The sequence below is a fragment of the Ambystoma mexicanum genome, chromosome 5q, assembly GCF_040938575.1.
Source record: "Ambystoma mexicanum isolate Mex_15411 chromosome 5q, UKY_AmexF1_1, whole genome shotgun sequence".
In the NCBI taxonomy this organism is placed as follows: Eukaryota; Metazoa; Chordata; class Amphibia; order Caudata; family Ambystomatidae; genus Ambystoma; species Ambystoma mexicanum.
In genome coordinates, this window is record NC_090933.1 from 877,365,783 (window position 1) to 877,388,701 (window position 22,919).

Genomic DNA, 22,919 nt, shown 5'->3' on the forward strand with positions numbered 1-22,919 from the left:
TGATATACCTGAGTGGTATTGCCAAACTAACTTCTAAGGACCACCTGCAACCACTTATTTTGGTGACTTCCTGACTTGGAAAGTGTCAGCCTATCCTCTGCTCGCTATCCTCGAAGAAAAAAACAACCTTAACAGTTGTGGTTCATATAAGGCCTACTATCCCTATATCTCACATATAATCTTCAACAGGGACGTCATTGCACCAAAATGCCAGGGGTAGCGGAAGTGACATCACACGACCCTTGACCCCCTGATGACATCACAGGAAGTGATGTCATTTGACCCCACCCCAAAGTGATATCGGGGGAAGCGATGGAACACGACCTTTCACCCGTCGACAAAACAGGAAGTGGCATCACATAACATTGTACACTACGAAAAATATGGTTACGATATCACTATAATGTGATGTACATTTCATAACTGAATGGATCGCCATATGTATCGTTAAGATCAGTGTGTATAGCCCCATATTACCAAATTACTGTGATTGCAAGCAGACGTCCATGACCAAATGATAATGATGTGTTATTATATAGCACTTAAGCTTAAGCGCTTTACATAGAAGAAATATACACCCAATATCACCAAACCTGTGTTGTTACCCATTTATCGACCTCAGAAGGATGAAAGGCTGAGTTGAGGCGTTTGAGAACAGACTGAATCAGTGACTCATTCCCTGAAGTGTGCCTGAAATAAACCTTTAATGAGTCTAGCAATTATTGTATAGAATTCCAGAAAGACACATTTTTTGGCATTCCTATTCTTTCTTATTTAGGTTCAGTGCTGAGTGTTAGACTTGTGGCCCTCATGTTCTTATTGTTCCTCTTTTAAAGTATTTTCTTTTTTTTAGAGGTCGCAAGGGAGACCACAGAGGTCGCATGGGAGACCTCAGAGGTCGCACTTGCGACCTCTGTCGAACCCCAAATGACGTCCATGATCTTTAATCTTACCACTAAGCCTAGCAGGAGCTTGCTCTTTCTTCATGCACTATGTCTCTCAATCATAAATTGGTAAATGATATAACAAATGGAAACACATGTCTATATATCTGAAAAAATTTGAACTTACTTTGGAAGTCAGGGTAGTACTCCTCTATTCCAAACATATATTCCAAATACTGCCTGGAAACCTTTCTTTCTATATTTGCAGAAAGATTCTCAAATGAGCCGAATGGTGCTGAGAAAACCTGCAAAGTAACTCAATACCATGCTGTTATAACTTTAATGCCTCTTCCAAGTCTGTAGTTCTGAAAAATGAATGCATCAGAATAACATGTTATGATATGATATGATAGTTTATTTATATAGCGCCTATACACAATGTGTTTCAAGGCACTTCAAGACAAGGAAGGGAACAAGGAAAAATACAACGACATTCTTACAGGCCATGAACAGGAAGGATGTGAAATTAACTATCGTACTCGGCCTGATGACATTTCAGATAGTGCAAGAGCTAAGACATAGATAAGGGAGGGGGAGAGTGGGAAGGAAATGGAAACAGACAGGCGACTACCGTACTAGGCCTGACAACATTTCTGGTAGAGCTGGAGGAAAACAAAAGGTGAGGGAGAGGGGTGCAGAAAGGGAGGGGAGGAACAAAACAAGTGACTATCGTACATACCTGACAACGTTTCAGATAGTGCTGGAGGGAGGGGGGGAAAGAGTAAAGGGGTAGGGGAGCGACAGACGAGGTTGCTACCATAGTAGGTCCAGGGACAATTCTGATAGAGTAAGTGCATAGAAGAAAGTAAGGGGACGAGGGGAGGAGATAGGAAAAGCGGGAGGGGAGGAGAGAACAGAGAGTAAGCAGTCAAAAAGAGTGGAGAAGCAAGAGAGGAGAGCGAATACAATTGCAGAAGTCAGTAGTAACACATAATGTTGCAAGCCAGGATACAAGATGAAGATGGAACAGCATGATTCAGGGCCACCATGAGTACAAGATGCAAAGGAAGTCCAGCATGAGAGTTGAGAAGGGTGACACACCGTGAATCAATGAAGTCCATAAAAGTAACAAGGGAGTGTGTTTGTTATGCCAGAGCACGCAAGCTCTCCTGAACTCACACAGTGCCCGTCCCTCCATGTACCCATCCCTAAGAGCACAGCGCCCTCTCCCGCCCCCGCAACAGCTGGGCCGGGTCTAGTCTAGCGCACAGGGCAGGCTCGACCCATTTACTAGAGCGGTTTGGTGAAATGAATACCCCCTCTGTATTGCTGCTCCCGAGGTATGCGGGCCTGAGTAATCTTATAATCACGCCACATTTCCTGGGCTCTTTACCCGCCCCTTCGCAGCATGGCGGGCGCACCTTGCCTCTGTTGAGTGATATCCAGTCGTTGTTTGTCTCCAGTTTTGCAGGCATGAAACTATTTGCATGATTAATGTACTGCGGGAAGCCGGCCAAGAACATGGGTCCAGTCACCTACCTGCCTGCCAAGGCTTAGGGCAACCTGCCAGGTCTGAAACCGGGCCGCAAGGTGAAACCAAAATGGCCACTGCATATAAATACATATGAGAATGTCATCACGTGCCGTGACAAAATCATCACTGTGCAAACGCAGCTAAAGTAAACAAATACACAAATCTGCTCAGGGGCTCCACAGCAAATCTAAATTACCCCAAAGGATCCTAAAAGAGTATTCTTATCTACAGTACTCTTGAATAAAGTTCTCATGTAGGATCTGGATAAGAGATGTATCACACCATGCAGGAATCCTGCAGCACGGGTGCCCCTATGGAGCCAACCTGTTGTGACGCTATCTCACTGGCCCCTTCCAGTCGCGCTTGATCATGGGCCACAACTGGTTTGTGGAGTGGCCCGTGTTTACAGAAGCTATAGTCTCTAATAAATGTGTCATGAGTTATCATGGACCAACAGCGAGCGAAGGGCTCAGGTGCAATTCCCTCCTGATTACTCATGGTCTCAAAACAAATGTGGGACACAGTGATCCAAGTTGATTTGATTTAGGATATACAATGCGCTATCCTTCCGTAATAAAGCAGGAACCTGCATCTAGGCACCAATGTTAAATTCTTTGCCCACTTCAAACGTAACCACAGAGACAAAAAATCATTGGAACAGGTACGTTTTCAGGTTTTTCCGGAAAAGAGCAATAGAACAAATGTTCTGCAATTCAACTGGAATTGCATTCCAAAGACAGGGGCCACTGATGAAGCAACTGCAATCACCCTGGGAGACGCAATGAGAAGAAGGAACAACCAACCCATTTTTGCCAGATGAGCGCAAACCTTGTGACGGCTGGTAGAGCTTGATTTTTGAAACCAAGTACCTAGGTCCCATTCCTTGAATACACTTGTGTATAAGACACAGTAGTCTAAATTCAATTCTTTTCCGAACAGGCAACCAGTGCAATCTCCTCCAATCCATCGAAATGGGGACCTTTTTTGGCAGATTCTATACCAGTCTGACAGCGGCATTCTGGGCCACCTAGAGCCGTTGTAATTTGCTCTGTGGGGCTCCAAGAAGAAGAGTGCTGCAATAGTCAAGTCTGTCAGTATGGTTCGGAAATGAATGGCAGGATGGAATTTAGAAGCCTAGGTTAATAAAAGACAGATTTAATAACCTCTGAAACATTGGCTTTACAGCCCAAAGATGCTTGCAATATGCAGCCAAGGTTTTTGACCTTGCATGAGAAAGATGTGGCCGCATCAAAAATGGCAGGACAAGAGGTAGTAGCATGGTAGTTCCTAAGAAGATGTTTTGGGCCAAACACTTTGACCTCGGATTTGGTGGGATTAAGCTGGAGTTTACTCTCAATCCTCCAACATTTAATAACACTGGCACAGGCTAAAATACATTCTGTAGCTTCCGGTGCAGATTCTAATCTGACATGAATTTGCTTGTCATCCGCGTAAGAGTGATAGTTCAATTTGAACCTAGAAAAAATATCCATCAATGGTCTGAGATAGACATTGAACAGTATCGAGGACAGCGACAATCCCTGTGGTACTCCACATAGAACCGGGAGGTCATCAGAATAAAAGCCTCTAAGTTCGAGTCCTGTTTTCTAAAAAGGAGGAGAACCGCTTCAGTGCACCCTCCAAGACCTGAACAACCTCAGAGAGTCTAGTCAGCAATTGACCAAAATCGCAGATAAATTGAGCATGATCAACATGCTCAAAACGCCTTAATCAGCGGCCCTTAAAATGTCGTCCCACACAGCCACCAAGTTGCATAGTAGACAGATAACATGGCGGGGGAGATACAAAACACGTACAGCTGCTTAATGTTGTTACAACATAGTTACACATCTTCATTATCTTGATGCACCGGCTATCTAGGATTGCTTAACTGAACAACACAATGAGGGCGCAAAGTCCATATGTCACAGTTATAACACAAGACTAATGTCACATATATTTTATTTTAAGTCCCATCTACAAATCAGGATGAGCAGGGCCTGCCTTCTGTGGCCATACATCACCCCCCTTCCTCCTTATCGTGTGGCGCTCTTCTGTTAATCCCATCATTTCTATACAGACATTAATAGCAACCTGCCATCAATAAAGGAACCCAATAATGAATCCACCATACAGTCTAGCTTTCAATTTTTGCTGTGCCACCTTTTGTAAAGTAAAACAAACATCTAAATAAAATGATTTCAACAGCCAGGTCTCCTGTAAAATAAATACATCCGAAGTTAATAAATATTGTAAGCCTTGCAAATTATGACGAAAATAATTGAAACGTTTGCGTGTTCTATGATCTGATGATCAGGTAATCTGCATTTACATCTTTTGGTCATGCCGCATCATCAAATTCTAAAATGTCAGTGTCCAGAACATTTAGTTTTGTCACATGATTAGCATTAGCCTAGGTACCATCGTGGCTGAGCGGGGGCCACTCCTTTTAGATCTGTTCCCCTACTCTATGGTAACTGCTTCCACTTTCACTATGTGTAACAGAGGAATATCTTCCATTCTGGGAAGTAGGATCCCCCTTACTCCCGTTTTGGAGCTTTAGCACCTAGATGCCCTTCGGCCTTAGTTCATGCTCTACAAGTTCTGTTACATTACATTACATTAGAGTATAAAGCAGTGCATATCTTGGTAACAATTTCTTTAATGGTACCTGGTGTCAGAAGATCATTAGAACTCTGAGTTCCCTGATATATTGACCTTTCGTGTAATCTCAACACATTTCTCAAACTTATGTCGCACATCTAAGAAATATGTAGCTTGGGACATGATAATCTCAGTAATGATGGGAGAAACAGCGTGCATTACTGACCAATTTGCCTCCCAAGACACACTTGGTATTTCTACCATGGTGAGATCATGGGTAGTTATCGCCGTCATATATGGAGCATGATGTATGAGCTACAGTACATTAGTTCTATTCAAGTATGCTCTTGCTGCCATGGCACATGCGTCTGTGATCTTTTTTTTTTTTTTAAGTAACTTCACCAGGCTTGTTCAGAATAGTTTAAAAGTCGACCAAGGTCTTACTTTCCAAACGCTTATGTTCATTTTGTTTGGCCTCATTTCGATCTGAAATTGCATTTGCAACTTCATTTACTTTACTACTTGAAGAATAAGAAGCTACCATTTGTTTCTTGGAACTACATGTTTCTGCCTCTTCTGTCAATCCTGCAGATTGACTGCTTGAACTCTCGGCAGTAAATATTTATAAGGTTTTAATCAGAGGTACAGCGCTCTCAACATTATTATTTTTTACCCATGAACCAGGGATGACACTTGGTGTTTTTCTCGACGATAGTACTTTGTTTCTCGGTAATGGTCTGAATCATTTCAAAGCCCTTTTCTGTTTCAATACAAACCATATTTTTCGGAAATGATGTACCTAGTGCTTGTGCCACTACTGAGGCTTTGATACAGGTTTTTCCAGCCATTTTCCCATTTGTATTTACTTAGTGCTTCCTTTTTGGTGTTTAATTTTTTTTGGGGAGAATTGTTAGTCCACCTTAGCCTGATGTAGAGGCCTCCTGACTGGTGTTTATCACAGCTTGAACATGAGTAATACCAACCTTTTCACTAATCCTCACTTTGGGTTGATTTAAACGCGGTGAACATGTGGTTTGTACTAAACCTGAGTCAGGTATTATAATAACCAAAGGATTCAAAACACTTCCCCGTGATGCTAGTTCTCATTTCCTTCAGTAGTTAAAAAATATCATGTGGGGGAGAGATCCACATCCACTAAACTAGACAGTCCCTGTTTGATCACCTGCTGGTCTTTATGTAAAACAATGCATATAGTAAAAAGTACTTCCAAGCTTGAGCCCAAATTAGATGCATCCGAGTCCATGAAGCTTGTTTGATGTCGAGGAGATGAAGTAAAAACGTTTGCTGCAATTTGGGTTAACTCTGGTGTTTTAGACAAGTCTGTAGCGGTAATTAAAGTTTTTTCCGTACACAAAGAATTGTTCTCTAGAGCCATTACCACCTTACTATCCACATTAAATACTTTTTGCAAGCTCAGGACCATATTCAGCAAAGAGTTGTTATCGATTGGCTTTTCGAGTGAGAAGTCCAAGACAATTTGCTCTTCATTAATCAGTGCATCAGGACAAATTAGAGAGGGGAGTGCCTCGATGTTGACATTTGTTTAATGACATTTGTTTAATGAGTTCTTGTGGTCGGTTTTAAGAAGGCTGTAGTTTTCCCTCTATCACTGTCTTCTAGACCATTCACCTTTCAGATAGTATCCATGGTGCCCAGTAAAAGGGCTTTTGTAGGGTTATTTATTTTTGTGAATTCTTTCCTTTTTAAGTTACGAGTCATTGATAATGCATATCCTCAGGCTGTTCGGTCTTTACTGAGCAATGAGTATTTTCAGCTAGCTGCTGGCATATTTTTGAGTACTGCACTAGCTAACCACAGGAGCTAACACTATAGGGAAGGATCAATGACAGAAATACAGAGGGCTGCAATGTAACCAGGTTAGAAGCAGGGGGGGGATTTTGAGAGGGTCAACCCCCCTGCGGCAACTGGGGCAGCCGCACTCCATGTTGACCGGTTGCTTGATTGGTTGACTAATTGCCTGGTTACCTGGATTCACATCCTCAGGACAGGCCTAAGCGCTGCTCTGCCGCGCTGCTCAAGCTGCCAAAGCAAGAGACTCACTGTATACACGGGGCTGCCGAGTCAAGTCGATTCACCTATGCCCAGATCCACAGAAAGAAGGGCAGGTGATGCACTGACAGCTGCAGCGACAGCGCATCTCAGTCCAAAACTCGGAGGTATCCAGGGTTTCTTTTAGGCTCGTTCCTAGGCTCCTAAGCTCTGCAAGCTCTCTACTTTCTTCCCGGTTCTGCAGAGCAAGGTGAACGCTGCACACCTGAAAAAAGGACCCTTGAAGCGTTAGTCATCCTAATGCCATTCTAATATATTTCAGGTGTGTTGGAAAATGCATGCGCTGCAGGAGGAGTCTGAAATTGGCACACTTTTCGTATTCACAATTATATCAGACTTGACCGTACGAAAAACTATAAAGATATCCAAAATTGATGTCTGAAGCAATGGTTTCGTCTTAATCACAATTACAAAAAAACCCTGCCCAAGATGGGGGTCAAAAATCCAATTTCTCAAGAGCAGAATTGGGTCAGGTGGATATTTTGGTGTACCCGCTTCTATTTTTTATACATGTAAAAAAATCTGTATTAAGTGGTAGGTCTATTATTTGTTTGAGACCAGCCTGAGGTCTTGATGAGGGAACGTTAATTCAAACCCACTCCAATACCTTCCACCTGCTTGTTATAAGCCACAGATCGGGGCACCTCTAGGGCGTAGTCAGTTCCGACGGAACGTTGCTTATTCACCGCCCAACATCTGTCCATTTCAACAAATCCGTCTCATAATGTCTCAACACATCAACCCCTAAGTATCCGTTAATCGCACCCCTGAGCTCCAAACATGGAATTTTTACAAACCACTGTATACAAATATAAATCAGTAGTCTTCAAGTACTTGTGTTCAATTTCGGGGGACTCCTTCCCTCATGCCATTTCCTGCCATCAAAGTACGGTACTCTTCCAACTGCCCTTGATCTCGTGTTTTGGCTCTCCAAGGATGACCACATAGTTTCGTTCTCGGCAGGGTCCGAAAGTTTATCTGTCGATTTTACTTCAAGAGAGCTTCTTCGACTAGTTCCTCTTAGACAGCCTCCAGATTGTTTGCCAATCCCTGTTGCTGCAGCCATGCCAAAGCCTTACCTGGGGGATTACAAAATAAACAGCTTGTCGTCATGTATCACCTTAAATTCTGCCGGAAACAGGAGCATGCTCTGCATATATGCCACATGGAGAACATCCTTTCATAGGCTCTGCTTTGGGATTGTACTTGTACTTCACATATGCTTCCACCTTCCCTCGCATATTGAAGTATCATTTCTCTATCCTTGTAGTTCATGATTTTGGCATTTGGCAATAACCAATAACCACTCTCAGGGGTTCACCTGGCAGTGGCCTCCTGACCAGAGCTCTGTGCGCTCTTTCCACCACAAATCCATGCACCTCCTGTGGAAACATTTTATCCACATAATATGTGGGGTTATTTCCCTCCTCCCCCTCTGGCAGGCCTATGATATGAATGTTATTCCTCCTGGCCCTACATTCTGCTTATTCCAACCTAAATTTCAAATGCTTGACATGATCTTGAAGATCCTTAGACTGGGCTTGCAGGGTAGAGGTAGTCGCCAACAGGTCCGCAATGGTATTTATTTATTTATTCATTTGAATTTTTGTAAAGCACCACTTGCCCAATGGCCTATGGCGCACAGGTACGACCATGTTCAGTCACTATGTCTGATAAATTACGTAGATCCTACCGTAGGAGTGATGCATCAATCCGTTCCTCATCCACTTTAGATTCTAATGAGGTGCACAAAACTGCTATTGCCACCAACACTGCCTGATCCGATCCCGTGTGTGGAGAGTGGTCGATCATAGGTCCGTCCTGTTTTTGGTTCCGCTGCGGTGAAGGTTGTTTCTTGGAGTGGAGTCCCCGTTGCGTAAATCGATCCATTCTCGTTTGCTTATGGTGCAAACTGATTATTCCTATGGGTTCTGACACTGATGGCCAAAGAGTGCATTACAGTGGTGGGCCTCCACAGTACAGCTAGTGTATCCTCATGGGCACAGTGTCGCCATAATGAGCAGAGACGCACCCTGTCTACTGTGATGATTCGTGGGATCTCTTCACTTCTCCGCAGGGGGAGACCTTTCCTGTGAAGCTAGGGAAGTGATGCTGCTACCCAAACGTTCCCCTAGGGGTGGTGGAAAGCGGGACCTCATGGGGATAAGGCCTCCCATTCTGTGAAGGAACTCCCAACCCCTTTTCCCTTGGGACTAAGTCCCCATACTAAATCCCTGATAACATGACAGTCTGTTATGGTAATGTCTCTTCAGTTCTTGATCCACAAATTAATACGACCCAGATGAAGAAGAGCCAAAGAAACCTGCAGAGTACTAACAGGTTACCTTGCCATATTACAGGAGAAGGGAGTCATTCTCCTGGTACTATTTTCATTTGAATGCAGAACTCTGTTGTAGCTTAGTGGTAGGTTTAGAGTAGGTTTTTGCACACAGGACGGATACTTTTATTTGGACAAACATCCTGATGACACGCAACCATCTTGATGTTGGTTTAGGCGGGGATAACCCTTTTAGAGATACAGAGAGGTAGGTTAATTTATTTGTTTCTTAGATAAAACTTGGTTGAAACATGTCACCCCTTTGTCTGACTCCTTACTCCACCACGCCACACTACCCTTTGCCCACACTGTGTGTGCAGGCCTACGTTCAGCTGCAGAGTTGTCTCTGCCCTAACTGTGGCAAGCAGTGCCCAGGATCGTTGTTCCACCTAAATAGGCCACAGGATTCCACGCGATCACACTGGGCCTTTTGCACCACATCTGTCAAGTCACTGTGCTCCCGTCACCAATCAATCAAATTTTCTCAACTGGCTGTATAACAACCGAAAATCTCCTGCACCTCAAAGTTCCATCCAGGAGTTGGCCGCAAACATTCAGGATCGCCCCCTCCGCTTAGGCCCAAGTTCTCAGGCTTCTGATCTCCAATTCCCGTGGGCCATCTTTCCTCACTCGGCCAAATCAGTACTGCAACCTCATTTAAGCCTTTGCCGGTTAAGGATCATCGCCAAAGTTCTGCCAAATCTTCACTCAATATCCACCACCATCAGGCTTCCTATGGGGGCGCCACGAGTGGCATCTGTTTGTTTGTTTATTTATTTCTAATGCGCACGAAACGCAAGGGTGACAGGGCGCCGCAGTAGGGAGATGCACAGCTTACAAGGTTACAAGTAGGTCATGTTATTACAATCAAAACAAAGTATACAAAATAATTACAGGAATGAATATAAAGTGAAATAAAGACAAGTGTACATATATATACGATTCAGGTCTTGGAAAACAGTGTATTTTAAGGAGAGCTAGGGCTGTGTGAATAGAAGAAGAGCAAACTAGTGGTCAGTGGAGTTGAGCAGGTTGATATCGTTTTTTCTAAAGTGTAAGTGTGGCTGGTCTCCTCTGAGCTCATGTGGCAGGGAATTCCAGGGTTTAGCAGCCTTCACAGGGAAGCTATTAGCTCCAATCTTGGTAAGTCTGAATCTCGGCACCACGAGGCAGTTGGCATTACCAGCTCTTGTCTGCCTAATGGTCATTCTTCTATTTAATCTGTCTGAGAGGTAGATTGGGGCAGCATTGTTTAACGCTTTATGGGTCAAAGAGACCGTTTTTAGCAAGATTTTATTGTGGGTGGAGAGCCCTTTATATTGCCTTCTAGTAGCGAAGATGTGTTCTCTTTTATTAATGCCTAGTGCAGATCTTAAGGCATTGTTTTGAAGAGTTTGTAACCCCTGGATGATAGCTTTATTGGCACCACTATATAGAGCATTACAATAATCTAACCTCAATAGTACTAGTGCTCTGGCTAAGATCATGCAGTTATTGTTTGAGAGGAATGGTTTACCTGCCCTGATAAACTTACAAGTGTAAGCAGTAGTGGAAGCCAGTGATTTCACTTGTTTGTCAAAAGACATGGTCGAATCAAGGTAAAAGCCAAGGGTTTTTACCTCCTTAGTTACTTTAATGACATTTCCATCTATGGTAAATACTGAGTATTCATGGTCTAATTTGTTAATGTTGGAATGGGTGCCCAGGATTATCAACTCTGTCTTCTCATCATTTAGGCATAGCCTGTGTGAGCTTGTGTGATTCAAAAAATGTTTGGATCTGTATGTATGCAACCTTATCCAGTATTTTGAGAAGGAAAGGTACCGTCGTGATGGGTCGGTAGTTGGTGGGAATGAGTGGGTCTAGGGGTTTTTTTCTTTAGGAGAGGGAGTACCCATGACTGTTTTAAGTTGGAGGGCATGGTGTCAGAAGTGAAAGAGGCATTAATCAGTTTAGATATAAATGGGGACGAGTCTCTGGCGGCATCTTTTATAATTTGAGCTGGGCAGGGGTCACCTTTGCAGTTAGATGGTTTAAGAGATAAGATAACTTTCTCTACCTCTAAGATGGAAGTTTTAGTGAAACAGAATCTAGTGACCTTGGACGTTGGTATGTCGCTGGGACCAGGGACCAGGAGTATTAGGGGGGTACTGTATATTAAGAGTCTTTTTTATTGTTTATTTTATTTTGGAGAGTCTTCATTTTATTGGCGTTTTGAATATCTGAACACCAGGTTTTGTTTTTGATGCAGATGTGAGGTATGGGGATCAGAGACTCTAGTTCTTTTAGTATGGTAAATAGTTCCCTCATACTTGAATTGGAGTTGGCAATGCATTAGTTATAGGAGTTTTGTTTGGCCAGGCAGATTTCATTTTTATATTGCGTGGAAATTGTAGCTAGACTGACTTTGTTTTCAATGGACGGGCATAGTCTGAAGTTAGATTCACATTTTCTTTTTAGGAGACGTAGGTCCTTTAGTTGTGGAGTAAACCACTTGTTTAGGTGGGCTTTAGGTTTACTTGGTCTCAGTTTGAGAGGTTAGATCTTATCCAATGTGGTGAGCATAATTTTATTATATTCATGGAGCAAGGTGTCGGGTCTAGGTTGTCAGGCAGTTAGTTTAGTGTGGGGAGAATGGCAGGGATCACTTTGTCCATAGTGATATTCTTTTTATTTCTAGTTGGGCAAGGTGGGACAGTTTGGGCGGCCATGGGAGGTGATCTGGTGGTTGATAGTGTGAAGGACACAAGTGAGTGATCTGTCCACGCTAACGGCGAGATGGAAGTGATGGTGGCGGTGCAATTATAGTCGGCTACCCAATCTAAGGTTCTCCCTTTGATATGGGTAGGTTTGTTGTTTTTTGTGACAGTCCTAGTGCAGTAATAATGTTGGCTATTTCATGGGCATGCTTGTCTCCCGGGTCATTGAAGCCTAGGTTAAAATCACCTAGAAGTAGTAATTGGGTAGTTATTTTAAGGTTGTTGGTTAGTATACTGTACATATCCTCCTCGAATGTCCCAAGAGGACCAGGTGGTCTGTAGATTAAATGGATGTTGAGTGACTGGGAGTTGGATAATGGGAGTCTAGCCGTAAGGATTTCACAAGATTGCAAAGTTTGTGTGGGGTGGGGGGTTAGTCTCAATGAGAGACTTACTCTAGATATAATGGCGATACCTCTGCCTCGAGTTCCATCTCTGTCTTGCCTAGATATCGTATAGCCATCTGGGATGGCTAACATAAGTGAGGGTCCTGCAGCATTGTGCAGCCAGGACTCAGTGATGGCGAGGAAGTCCAAATTATTTTCCAATATTAGGTCGGAAATGTCTGTGTCATGGGCAACGAGTAATCTCACGTTCAGGAGTGCTCCTTTAAGGGAGAGTGCCTCTGTTTTGGCTGTACCCTGAAAAGGGCTAAGTGTGTGCTGGTCAATTAACCTGGGTTTAGGTATCTTATGCTGAATGGCATTGGCATAGGAGGCAGAGTTAGGTTTGTTGGCGTTCAAAGGCTTCACGCCAGAGGGACAGGTTGTCCTCTTGTTAATAGGGGGTAGGGATCTCGTGAGGGGTTCGTGCAATTTAGAAAGTCTGGCACAGAGTTTTAGGTTTCTGGCAATAGTAGTGCAGGGGTATGTAGCAAATACTCTGGGACCTATGATACTACGGTAGTTTGGATAGGTAGTATCGAGGTTATTGGATGTCATTTTCATCAGGTGAAACTTGACCAACCTCGTATAAAAGAAGCCACCAGTCACTGTATTGTAAGGTGCAGGTTAGGGAGAGTATAAAGGCCACTATAGCCATAAGGATACTATTTTGAAATAGTATCTGGCAGGCATAATCTAGTCTGTATCAGCAGGTCTGCAGGGAGATGAGCGCTTCTACATCCACTCTCCTCGGCTCCCAAGATAAGCCATGATTGGGATATAAGGGCGTTTTGCTTAGAGGTGGGGCTTGTGGAGACATGCTTTTTCTTATTTCTCTCAATCTATTACGTGGGCATCACACCACCAACTTGGCATTGGGGTAGATAGGTAGGGATACATGCTTTTATTTTTTATTTTCATCTATCTTAGCCTCACCTCTTTTTCGAGTCTCTGTAGAAAAGCATACATTACTCTGGACTCCTTTTTATTAAGTGGGTGTACAAAATCGAGGGCGGGCTCCAGCAGCGGGGATGGGGGCCTGAATGTTGGGCTTTGCCTAAAAAGTGATAGGTGTGGCCTAAAGGAGACACCACCTGAACCAAACAATACACCATGAGACCCTCAGATGGTATTGTTTGCACCCAGTCTGCATATTGGAAATTCATTTTTCTGAGGTTTCTAAATGAATGACTCTCTCAATCAGTATATAAACAATTGAATCAGTAAGTAAATCGCCCTCATGTTGTAACTAAATCACCTACGGAGGATAGCACAGGTGCAGCGCACTGGTCTTGGAAGCAAGACCATGCAGAGCAACAGAGGTTCGAATCCCGGATCCACGCTTAACTGACCTCTGGTACGATATTAGGCACGTTATAAAAAACAAATAAATAAATATGAGAACTGGGAGGGGGACAAATCGCACAAATGTGGTTTCCTGGTGATTTTCACAATACATATATACTCATTGAACAGTTTCAGCTGATGGATGAGAGGCTTAGGCTATTCTGCTTGGAGGGGAGCTTGTAAATCAATAACTCAGGCCCTCTTGCTTACCTTGTATCCTGAAGCACGCTTTCAGACTAAGGATGACATATCTGGGCTGGTTATGCTTGACAGGAAGTCCCAACAGCGCCCTGGATTAGGAGACTGCCAGGGCTTCACCCCAGTTATGCCAGGCCCACTTAAAGCTCTGGTGATGTGCATTCTGTTATGAGGTGGAGGAGTCCGTGATTCGGCTCAGAGTTTCCTTTTTTATTCTGATAGCAAATGTGCTTTAAAGTTGTATTCCATTTTCGACCATGCACCAGTGTAATACTATTTTATTTTACCTTCATACATCGTACGTATTGGCTAATAAATCACGTATCTGCGGTACATTTTTGTAAATCATGTGTATGTTTTATTCTGGAATCCATGTTTACTTTACCTATTCAACCCTTTCCATCAAGGCATCTGTCGAACTGACAAGAGCGGTCCAAACATATTACCAACAAATCATTTGGTAACCTAATGATGGAATAACCACTGTCAATTTTTGTTTCTTCTAGACCAAACCTTGGCTTTCATTCTGCTTACTGAACACTCTTCCTGATGTATCATTGCTGGAAAGTCCGTCCGTAGAATGGGTTACGATATTGAGCGGTTTGTTGGCTACGTCAACGAAGGACTATTGTGCTGCATTTGCCGAGATGTGTTAGAAGATCCCCTTCAAGCTCCTTGTGAACATGCCTTCTGCGCTTCATGCATACAGGGATGGCTGGTACATCATCCAAACTGTCCTGAAGATAGGCAAACACTTGACACTGGTGAACTCCGACCTCTGTACAGGTATGTTGACACATTTCTATATGTAATGATTGATGAAGGTCTCTGCCACATACCTGAACTCCAATAATGATATCTGGGAAAGAGGTGGCTACTGTTGTCTAAAGAATGTTTGAAACACATTGGCATTTATTATAACATTCCTCCCTAACAACTATTTAACTGTTCTCTTTGGCTCTGTTGTTAACAAGGAAAAGCCCTAGAGACAATTTGATTTGGTTTGCCATTCTATAAATGTCCTCATCCTCACTTTACATAGACTGTATTCCATGCTGCCCCGGCTGCAGGTGTGCTTAAACATTCTGCCATTTGAGGGCAGAATATTTTCAGAACAGTCCCTGTGCTGAGAACCCTGGGTGTTTAAGACACCCTTATGTCTTCCAATAGCTTCTCCCTTCCACCACCTGCAGTAACCACTTTGCACTGAATGAGTAATCATAGTCGAAGTGCACGCCCGTGTCTCCTTGCCTTGCTGTCATAATCATCCGTTTAAAACATAAAGGGTTGTGTATGGATGGTGAGGGAAATCTCTTTTAGGCAAAGCTTCCCACAACTATGTTTTGGGGCTGTAGTTAAGCATCACAAACCTAGGCTATTGCTATGCTCTCCTTTGCTTTTCGCGTGGTACCTATGTTTCAGCAATATGAGCTTGCTCTTAGATGGTGGTGGTGAGGTCTCTAAGCAACAAGGACTGTGGGCAGACCCTCTGACATTAAATGGGGACAATGATGGAAATGAAGGTGGAAGACCTCCAATTTGCACTTTTCAAGTTGTGGGTCCAGGCTCGGCAGCAGTACCAAGATGGCTATGGTCAGGACATCAGTGCAGTAGGCATGACAAAGGAAAATATCTGGGAGGAAGTATCCTGTATAATTCTTGCCTGACGAGTCCTCGGATGAAGCACCACCTAAGCACGACAGCGCTGTCCTTCTAAAGCAGTGTGGCAAGGGATCCCACTTCTGTATTGGTGAATCTCATGGTCGAGGAGCTTCAGGGAAGCAGAGGAGTACAATCAAACTGTTCCTACTGGAGTAAGGGAAGAAATTCTCTAGAACAAGTCTCCTCTGCTCGAAGAGAGACGGAGCTTTAGGAGTCCACACCAGGGATTTCAGCCAGGATTAGGCAGAGCTCTCTTCTCCTCTCAGCTAATTCAGGGGCATCCAGTAGTCCACTGAATAGCATGGGGTCTTCCTAGATTGTATGTATTCTATGTGATTTTCTGGAGTTTTGGGAAGCCATTTTAACTCTGAGCCACGCCACCCATGGTGGGGCCCATGAGTGCACAGACACCATCACAGATGGCATCAAATATGATAACACGCATGGCATCATCAGTGACATCACTGGAAAGTAGGGCACACTGATGACATCATAGATGTTATCACTGATGACATTAAAAGAAATCGGTATACAGTGTTTATAACGGAAAATACATAACAAATCACATTTGTAACGAAACAAAAAGCGTTAAATCTTGTGGGGATGTCTTTAGGGTGTATTTATAGCAGGGGAAACGGGGCATTTGGGGTGGGCCCGGGTGGGACCGGATGGGAATCCCCCCCAAAATGTTGTATTTATATTTTGTTATAATTTCATTCATTATTCATTTTTATGACATTGAATCAAGAAATCATGACTTATGAAATCATCAGTGACATCACTGGTAGAACATATTTCATCTGAAATTAAGAGATACCATTTTTAAATATGAATACTCACTCATATGTTTATTTCCGAATCACACCACAGGTTCCATTAAAACAGTACAAAAGTAACAATGTACGACATAAAAACGTTGGCACACAAGCTAAAATCCATACAGTTGAACTACAAATATTCAGAGCCCACTCATAAGGATTACATTAGATGCTTCCTGGTGAACAGTGCTTACATCAGGAAAGATAGAAGTGCCCACCCAACGCGGAGTGACTCCATCCACAACAGGTAGGTCAATGCAGGTCGATACTGAACAAACCCCATCTCTCGTAACAATGGTTTGAGTATTTGCCCTCTCATTCGTGTATATGCCAGGCAACAAAATAGAAGATAGGACAGATCCTCCCTGAGTGCATTGCAGAAAGGGCACGATTGATTGGTCGTGGCTCTCGACCATGCTGCCACCACAGCTCGTAAGACGACAAAGTCAAAACATGCCTTAGTTATGAGTATTCGCTGGGAAGGGGTCTAGGCCCATAGCAGGTAGCTCTGTAGGCCAGGTGCCACGATAACTACAAGCCCTCCTTTTCTGGGGTTTCAGAATCTCACAGGACTCTTTGCTCCTGAATATACAAATGGACCCTTGATAACATGATTCGAATTTCACCAACAGTTCTTAACTTCTGCGAGTTTTGCCTTGCCATATCTCAACTAGGGGATTCTCCCATTGGGATCTTTGATGATCAGATATCTGATTAACTCCTGGGTCAGAGCTGCCTTGGCTTCACTCCAGAGTCTAAGCCAACAAAATGATGTGCTGATATTGTTTCACTAATACATATGAAGCCTAGTTCTAAATATACACCAAAGTTGGTGGCTGAAATTGGAAGACCGGACATTGTCTCCACTACCTGTATTGCGTCCATGAACCAGGTGTAGTCAAGTAGAAGCCTCTGCAGTGCTCTGGGGATATGCGTCATTAGGACTGTATCGTTTGCGTACACCAAGAGCAGCAGAGGCAGACTGCCAGCCTAGGGACATCTGGTGTGGAAGTTAGCAGATGGTCATACAAGCCGTTGATGTATAAACAGAAGAGCAGGGGGGGCAGGACTCAACCCTGGCGCACCCCCAACTCCACAGGGAAAGAAGCAGTACATCTTTCATTAGCACCACTCTCCTCACACAGGCTAAGCCACTTTAACTCGGAGCCACCCATTGCGTGGCCCATCACAGATGGCATCAAATATGACACCACTTATGGCAACATCAGTGACATCACTGGAAAGTAGGGCACACTGATGACATCACATATAATATCATTGATTACAGTAACAAAAATCATGACTTATGAAATCCTCAGTGACATCACTGATGGAACATATTTCATCTGACAGTGAGAGATGCCATTTTTAAATATGAATGTAAGGAAATACAGAAATGTAAGAACAAAGAGTAACATCACTTTTAAGTCTTTATTACACATTGTGATGAATCTGATGATGTCATCCCTTCTTTCCCTGAGGTAGCCTCTCCCTATGTGGCCAGGTGACGTCAGCCGCTACCTTATCCTGGAATCACCTGGAGGGAGGCGATCTTTGAGGGAATGATATCACATCATTGGGGAAAGTCACATACCCCCCATTCCCTTTTGCAGATGTTCCCTCCATACTGCATGCCTTAATGGCATGCTGTAACACTCTTCCTCAAATCCTTGCCAGGCCTACTCTTAGTGTTCGCCAACCTGACACAAAGGCCAAGACATCACCTACTGAGACGAGGAAGAGGCAAGGAGCAGTAATGATTATTCCCAATAAAATGTCAGGCCAGCCTCCACAACATCACAGAGAGAAAGATATGGTAACCACTGAGACAAAAAAAAGGGAAAGAACAATAAAGATTACTAAGACCGGATCTGGGAACTTTAAAAGCAGCGCACTGACAGCCAGAGAAGTGAGCTGCAGACGCGGGGCTGCACGCCGACCGACATGGATACCGACCAGTACACGGAGGTGGATGCCATGGGAGACAGTGTCCCAGCTGATCTAGGTGGCAGAAGAGGAAACCGGATTGTAGAAGGCTCACCACACGAGAACCCAAGGCAGCGGGAACCAAAAGACACGGTGGCCAGCAACCAGAAGAAAATCAAAGCAGAGAAGCGTGAAGGACACTACAAGCACTCAGTAATCCCAGGGAAATCAGAAGGGTTAACGGGTGACCTGAAATTGTTCACCGCCTCGTGGAAAAGAGACAAGAGTAACGTGCAGAGGCTTACCTAGTAAAGAAGAGAATCCATAGGAGCTCACATACCCTTATGATTTTGAATTGTTTGAAACATAAGGAGAAATCTGGCGAAGGGAGTTAGTCTGCGGTACTGTGAAGGAGTTTGATTATTCTCTGTTGGAACATGTTGTTGTTGTGAAACCTGGGGATGGGAGCCATCCCCTGGAACAGTGAACATTGTCCACTTGAAACATTCGGTTGGATTCTTTCATCTTTGTGTTTGAAGTCTAACATTTGTGCACCTTGAGATCCAAAACCAACATCCTTTGCACCTTTAGAATGTGAGGGCCAGAATAGGATTTCGGACACAGGACGTATTTTGCTTTGGGCATCTTGACAAAGGACAGGCCCATTAGTTTTTGGTTGAGGTAGGGAAATACTTTCTAGATTAGGGATAGTGAGGAATTTTCCTTCCCCTTTATTGTTTTGAATAAAAGTTTATAACCCACACCATGAGTCCTCTGTGTCCGCGTCTCATTCCTGGCTCCTCACAAAATTGACCACTTTATACTTCATAATAGCATAATTGTTCATGAATCCTTTTCTGGTACAAGCGAGTCACATACTGACAGATGAGTATATCTAAACAAGAGTTACAACCACTTAATTTATATACGATTTAAATTATGATGTGTCCTTAAATTAATACTTTTGGCATGAAATCCCAGTCTACTTTGCTAGAAACTAAATCTATATGTAGTGTTGTAAATATGGCCCTGAGGCTATGTTGAAAGGTAGTCTATGCGGATGCAGTCACACATGCAAAGGTCCATACAGTAGTTATTGGAAGCACAGCGCTGCACTGAATAATAGATGTCCATAGTGTTAGAATTACATTTTATCAGTCCGGAAAAACATTATGATACTAGAGACAATCTACTCTTCTACTTAAACGTGTGTTAGTTCTGGTGTATACGAAATTGTTGGTTATCTGGACCTTGAACTTTCAGTATACAGTGTTAATAACGAAACATAAATAACGACAAACCTTTTCAGTGACACCTGAACAACGAAACAAATGCAACATTTTTAATAAAAGTATATGTGGGGGTGGGGTAAGGGATAAAAAAGGGTGGGGGGATTCAGGGGGTTACTAAAGTGGGGGAAACGAGGTGTTTGGGGGAGGACACCCCCAAATAAAAAATTCGAAATTATTTTGTTAGTTGGGTGTCACTAAAAATGTATGTCGTTATTTATGGTGTTTTAAACACATTAAACCAAACTTTCTTTTAAAAAAACATTCTTTCATGATTTTTAGGTGGATGGAAAATAGTTTTCTGAATTCAATTAGCTATGCATGCAGACCCACAGGGTTTATTTCATGTATGGTGGCATATCCCAATTGTGCAGTTCTAGAATGTTTCTCACGTTCATGAGATTTTTCACACCAACATGTATGTAAGGGTGCAGTTGTAAGGCTCGGATACAATGGTGGCAGGATTTTTTATAAAGACTTTAATAATAAGAGGGTTGGATAAATGCCTCTCTATCCCTAAATCTAAGAGGGGTTTCCCTGCCTCAAAGGAAACTAGTTAAATTGTCAGGAAGTCCGAAACTAAAAAGTCTGTCACTGTTGTGTCCAAAAATCTACTACTGTCCCTAACACTAACAATATAATATAACTGTGCGAGGATGGCCGTTTCTTAAAGTAGAACGTGTTTTTTGTGCTCTCAAACAGAAATGTTCCAAGTCTCGCTGGTAATAAAATGATGCAAAATAATATTCCAAAATACAGGATTCCAAATGCTAGAGTTGTTCTCCTTTTCCCTAGACTTATCCTTCTATTAAGTCTCTGGACAACTCACAAGGAACTGTTGCTTAACCTCACAGTTCCTGTATCCTAACAGCTTAGCATGCTTCTCTGCCAAGCAAGTGTTTTCTCTTGTAATGTCTCTTTTCTCCTTTCTGGGGCCCAGACTCACTTCACTTCAAACTTTGTCTTCACATGTGGGTGCGAGTCCAAGACACAAGGTTGCATTGTATCTTCTTGGTTCACTCTCCTGCCAAGTATACAACTCTCTCTCCTTGGTAATAGGGTCCCAGATCCTCTCTTTCTTCATGGTCCCTGAACCTCTTGCTTTTAGGTGCAGGTAACAGACTTGCACTGTTGCGTTGTATTAATTTAGTTCACTCACCTGCCAAATATACAACTGTCTCTTATTTTCTTCTGGGTCCCAGACCCTCTGTTTCTTTTGGGTCCCAGACCCTCTTTCTCTTGGGTGCGGGTCCCAGACCTGCACCTTTTGCGTTGTATATACTTGGTTCACTCTCCTGCCAAGTATACAACTCTTTCTCCTTGGTTATAGGGTCCCAGACCCTCTTTCTCCTGTTCCTTAGCTCACCCTGATGCTTCCCCGGACCTCTCATGGCTCCCAGGCAACCCGCATACCTATTGTATCCTGCTTGGCGGTACGCATGGTTTACTGGCAGCTGCACCGTTCCTGGAGGCTCCGATAACGTTCTGGAGTCCAGCGATGTCTGCAGCGTCCCTGCCGACTGAGACTTACCTCTCCTCTGGTTGCACGTTCTGTGCTCCCTGCTCTTTGCCTTGCGTCCGGGTACGTCTCTCGCTATTCATCTTCGGGGGGGCAGCTTTACCACAGCCTCAGTTTGACTCTGGCTCTCTTTGAAACTCATGCGTCGGAGTGATGCATTTCTTTGAGTCAATCGCTGGACTCCGACAACTATACTGCTTGCTCGGCTTCATGTGAGTAATCCTTGTACTCCTGGGCATCTTCTTCATCACAGCATCAACTTTAAAGCTACATGGATAGTACTTTGGATGGTCCGATCTTTCATCGTTGTTAGGTAAATTAGTTTGGCTAACTTGACGGCAAAACATATTAGCCCTATCCAGGGAGGGGGCAGGATGTCTTGGGAGGGGAGTTTGACATAGTGAAGCGGGGAGATACCACGTTCTCTGGTGATGATCGTCCCCAGTCTCATAGGGGATTCCCTGCCCATGTGATCCTCCTTTGGTGCACCACCCCCAGGGGGGAAATTGTACTGTGGACGTACCGCCTTGGCCCAATGGGAAATTATCCCCCTCCGGGAGAAGGGACGACATCCTCAGATTTGTCACATGTACTTCCAAGTGTTGTTGTGATGCGAGGATTAGAGCATATTTCTTGCAAATCTGCCACATTTTCTGGGTTTTGGTAATTAAACTGGCACCTAAATATCCATTAAACTAAGGTTTTTTCACTGAATTTCATGGGTTTTGTTATGCTCTAGCCTTTGGTAGTACATTTTTTCTTCTGCTATCATAAGGGATGTCCTATACAATATTATTAGTGTGTTGTTAGGCAACACACCAATGGGGTTTTCCACTAATTTGGGTCTGTGGGTCATTGGCCTTGACCAGTGGCCACTTTCCTTACACATCATGGCCCCAATTTGTAACTCAATGAGGATGGGCGGTTGGAATGAGGGAGAGGAGAGGGAATGGAGCGAGGAAGAGGAGGGACTGGGAAGTGGAAGAAGATAAGGAAGCATAACTGGGACATGGGAGAGGGACTGGAACTAGGAAAAGGGACTGGGGCGAGTTCAGCAACATTGCATGTTGTTCTATTTCAACAACATTACATATACTCGCACAGGTACTTTTTTAAAATACAAAGAAATGTTCAAACAAGATTAAAATCTCATAGGAGGCTGATCTAGGAACCACCATTTCAGAAAAGGCATGGGAAAGATACTGTGATCTAACCAAAAGGGTTTCCATTAATGCAGGCCTCTGCCAGACCCAATTTAAGGTATTAAATAAGTTGCACTACACACCCGAGAAGATAGCTAAATTCACACGAGATGGTTCTGACATTTGCCAGAAATGTGGGAGCGAACATGCCGACTCATTCCATATGTATTGGAGCTGCCCACCCATACACAGGTTCTGGGGTGAAGTGGCTTCCATCCTAGTAGAAATTACACAAATCCCAGCAGACCTAAGGCCCCAAAAATACCTATTCGGAGACATTGGGAAGACCTCGGAAGTGACCAGACGTCTATTTAATGTAGCATGCATAGTGGCTAAAAAATGTATATTATAGCAATGGAAGAGTA

The 22,919-nt window shown here is 43.5% G+C and overlaps 1 protein-coding gene across 3 annotated transcripts in view; it reads left to right on the forward strand.

The window, feature by feature from the left end:
• The window catches only part of LOC138497732 (RING finger protein 151-like), a 506,808-nt gene that overhangs the window by 38,554 nt on the left and 445,335 nt on the right, over nt 1-22,919 (forward strand). For all 3 annotated transcript variants that reach the window (XM_069621367.1, XM_069621368.1, XM_069621369.1), the window contains exon 2: nt 14,645-14,924. In XM_069621367.1, the coding sequence (XP_069477468.1) occupies nt 14,719-14,924 (206 nt within the window). In that variant the 5' untranslated portion in view covers nt 14,645-14,718. The remainder of the gene's footprint in view (nt 1-14,644; nt 14,925-22,919) is intronic.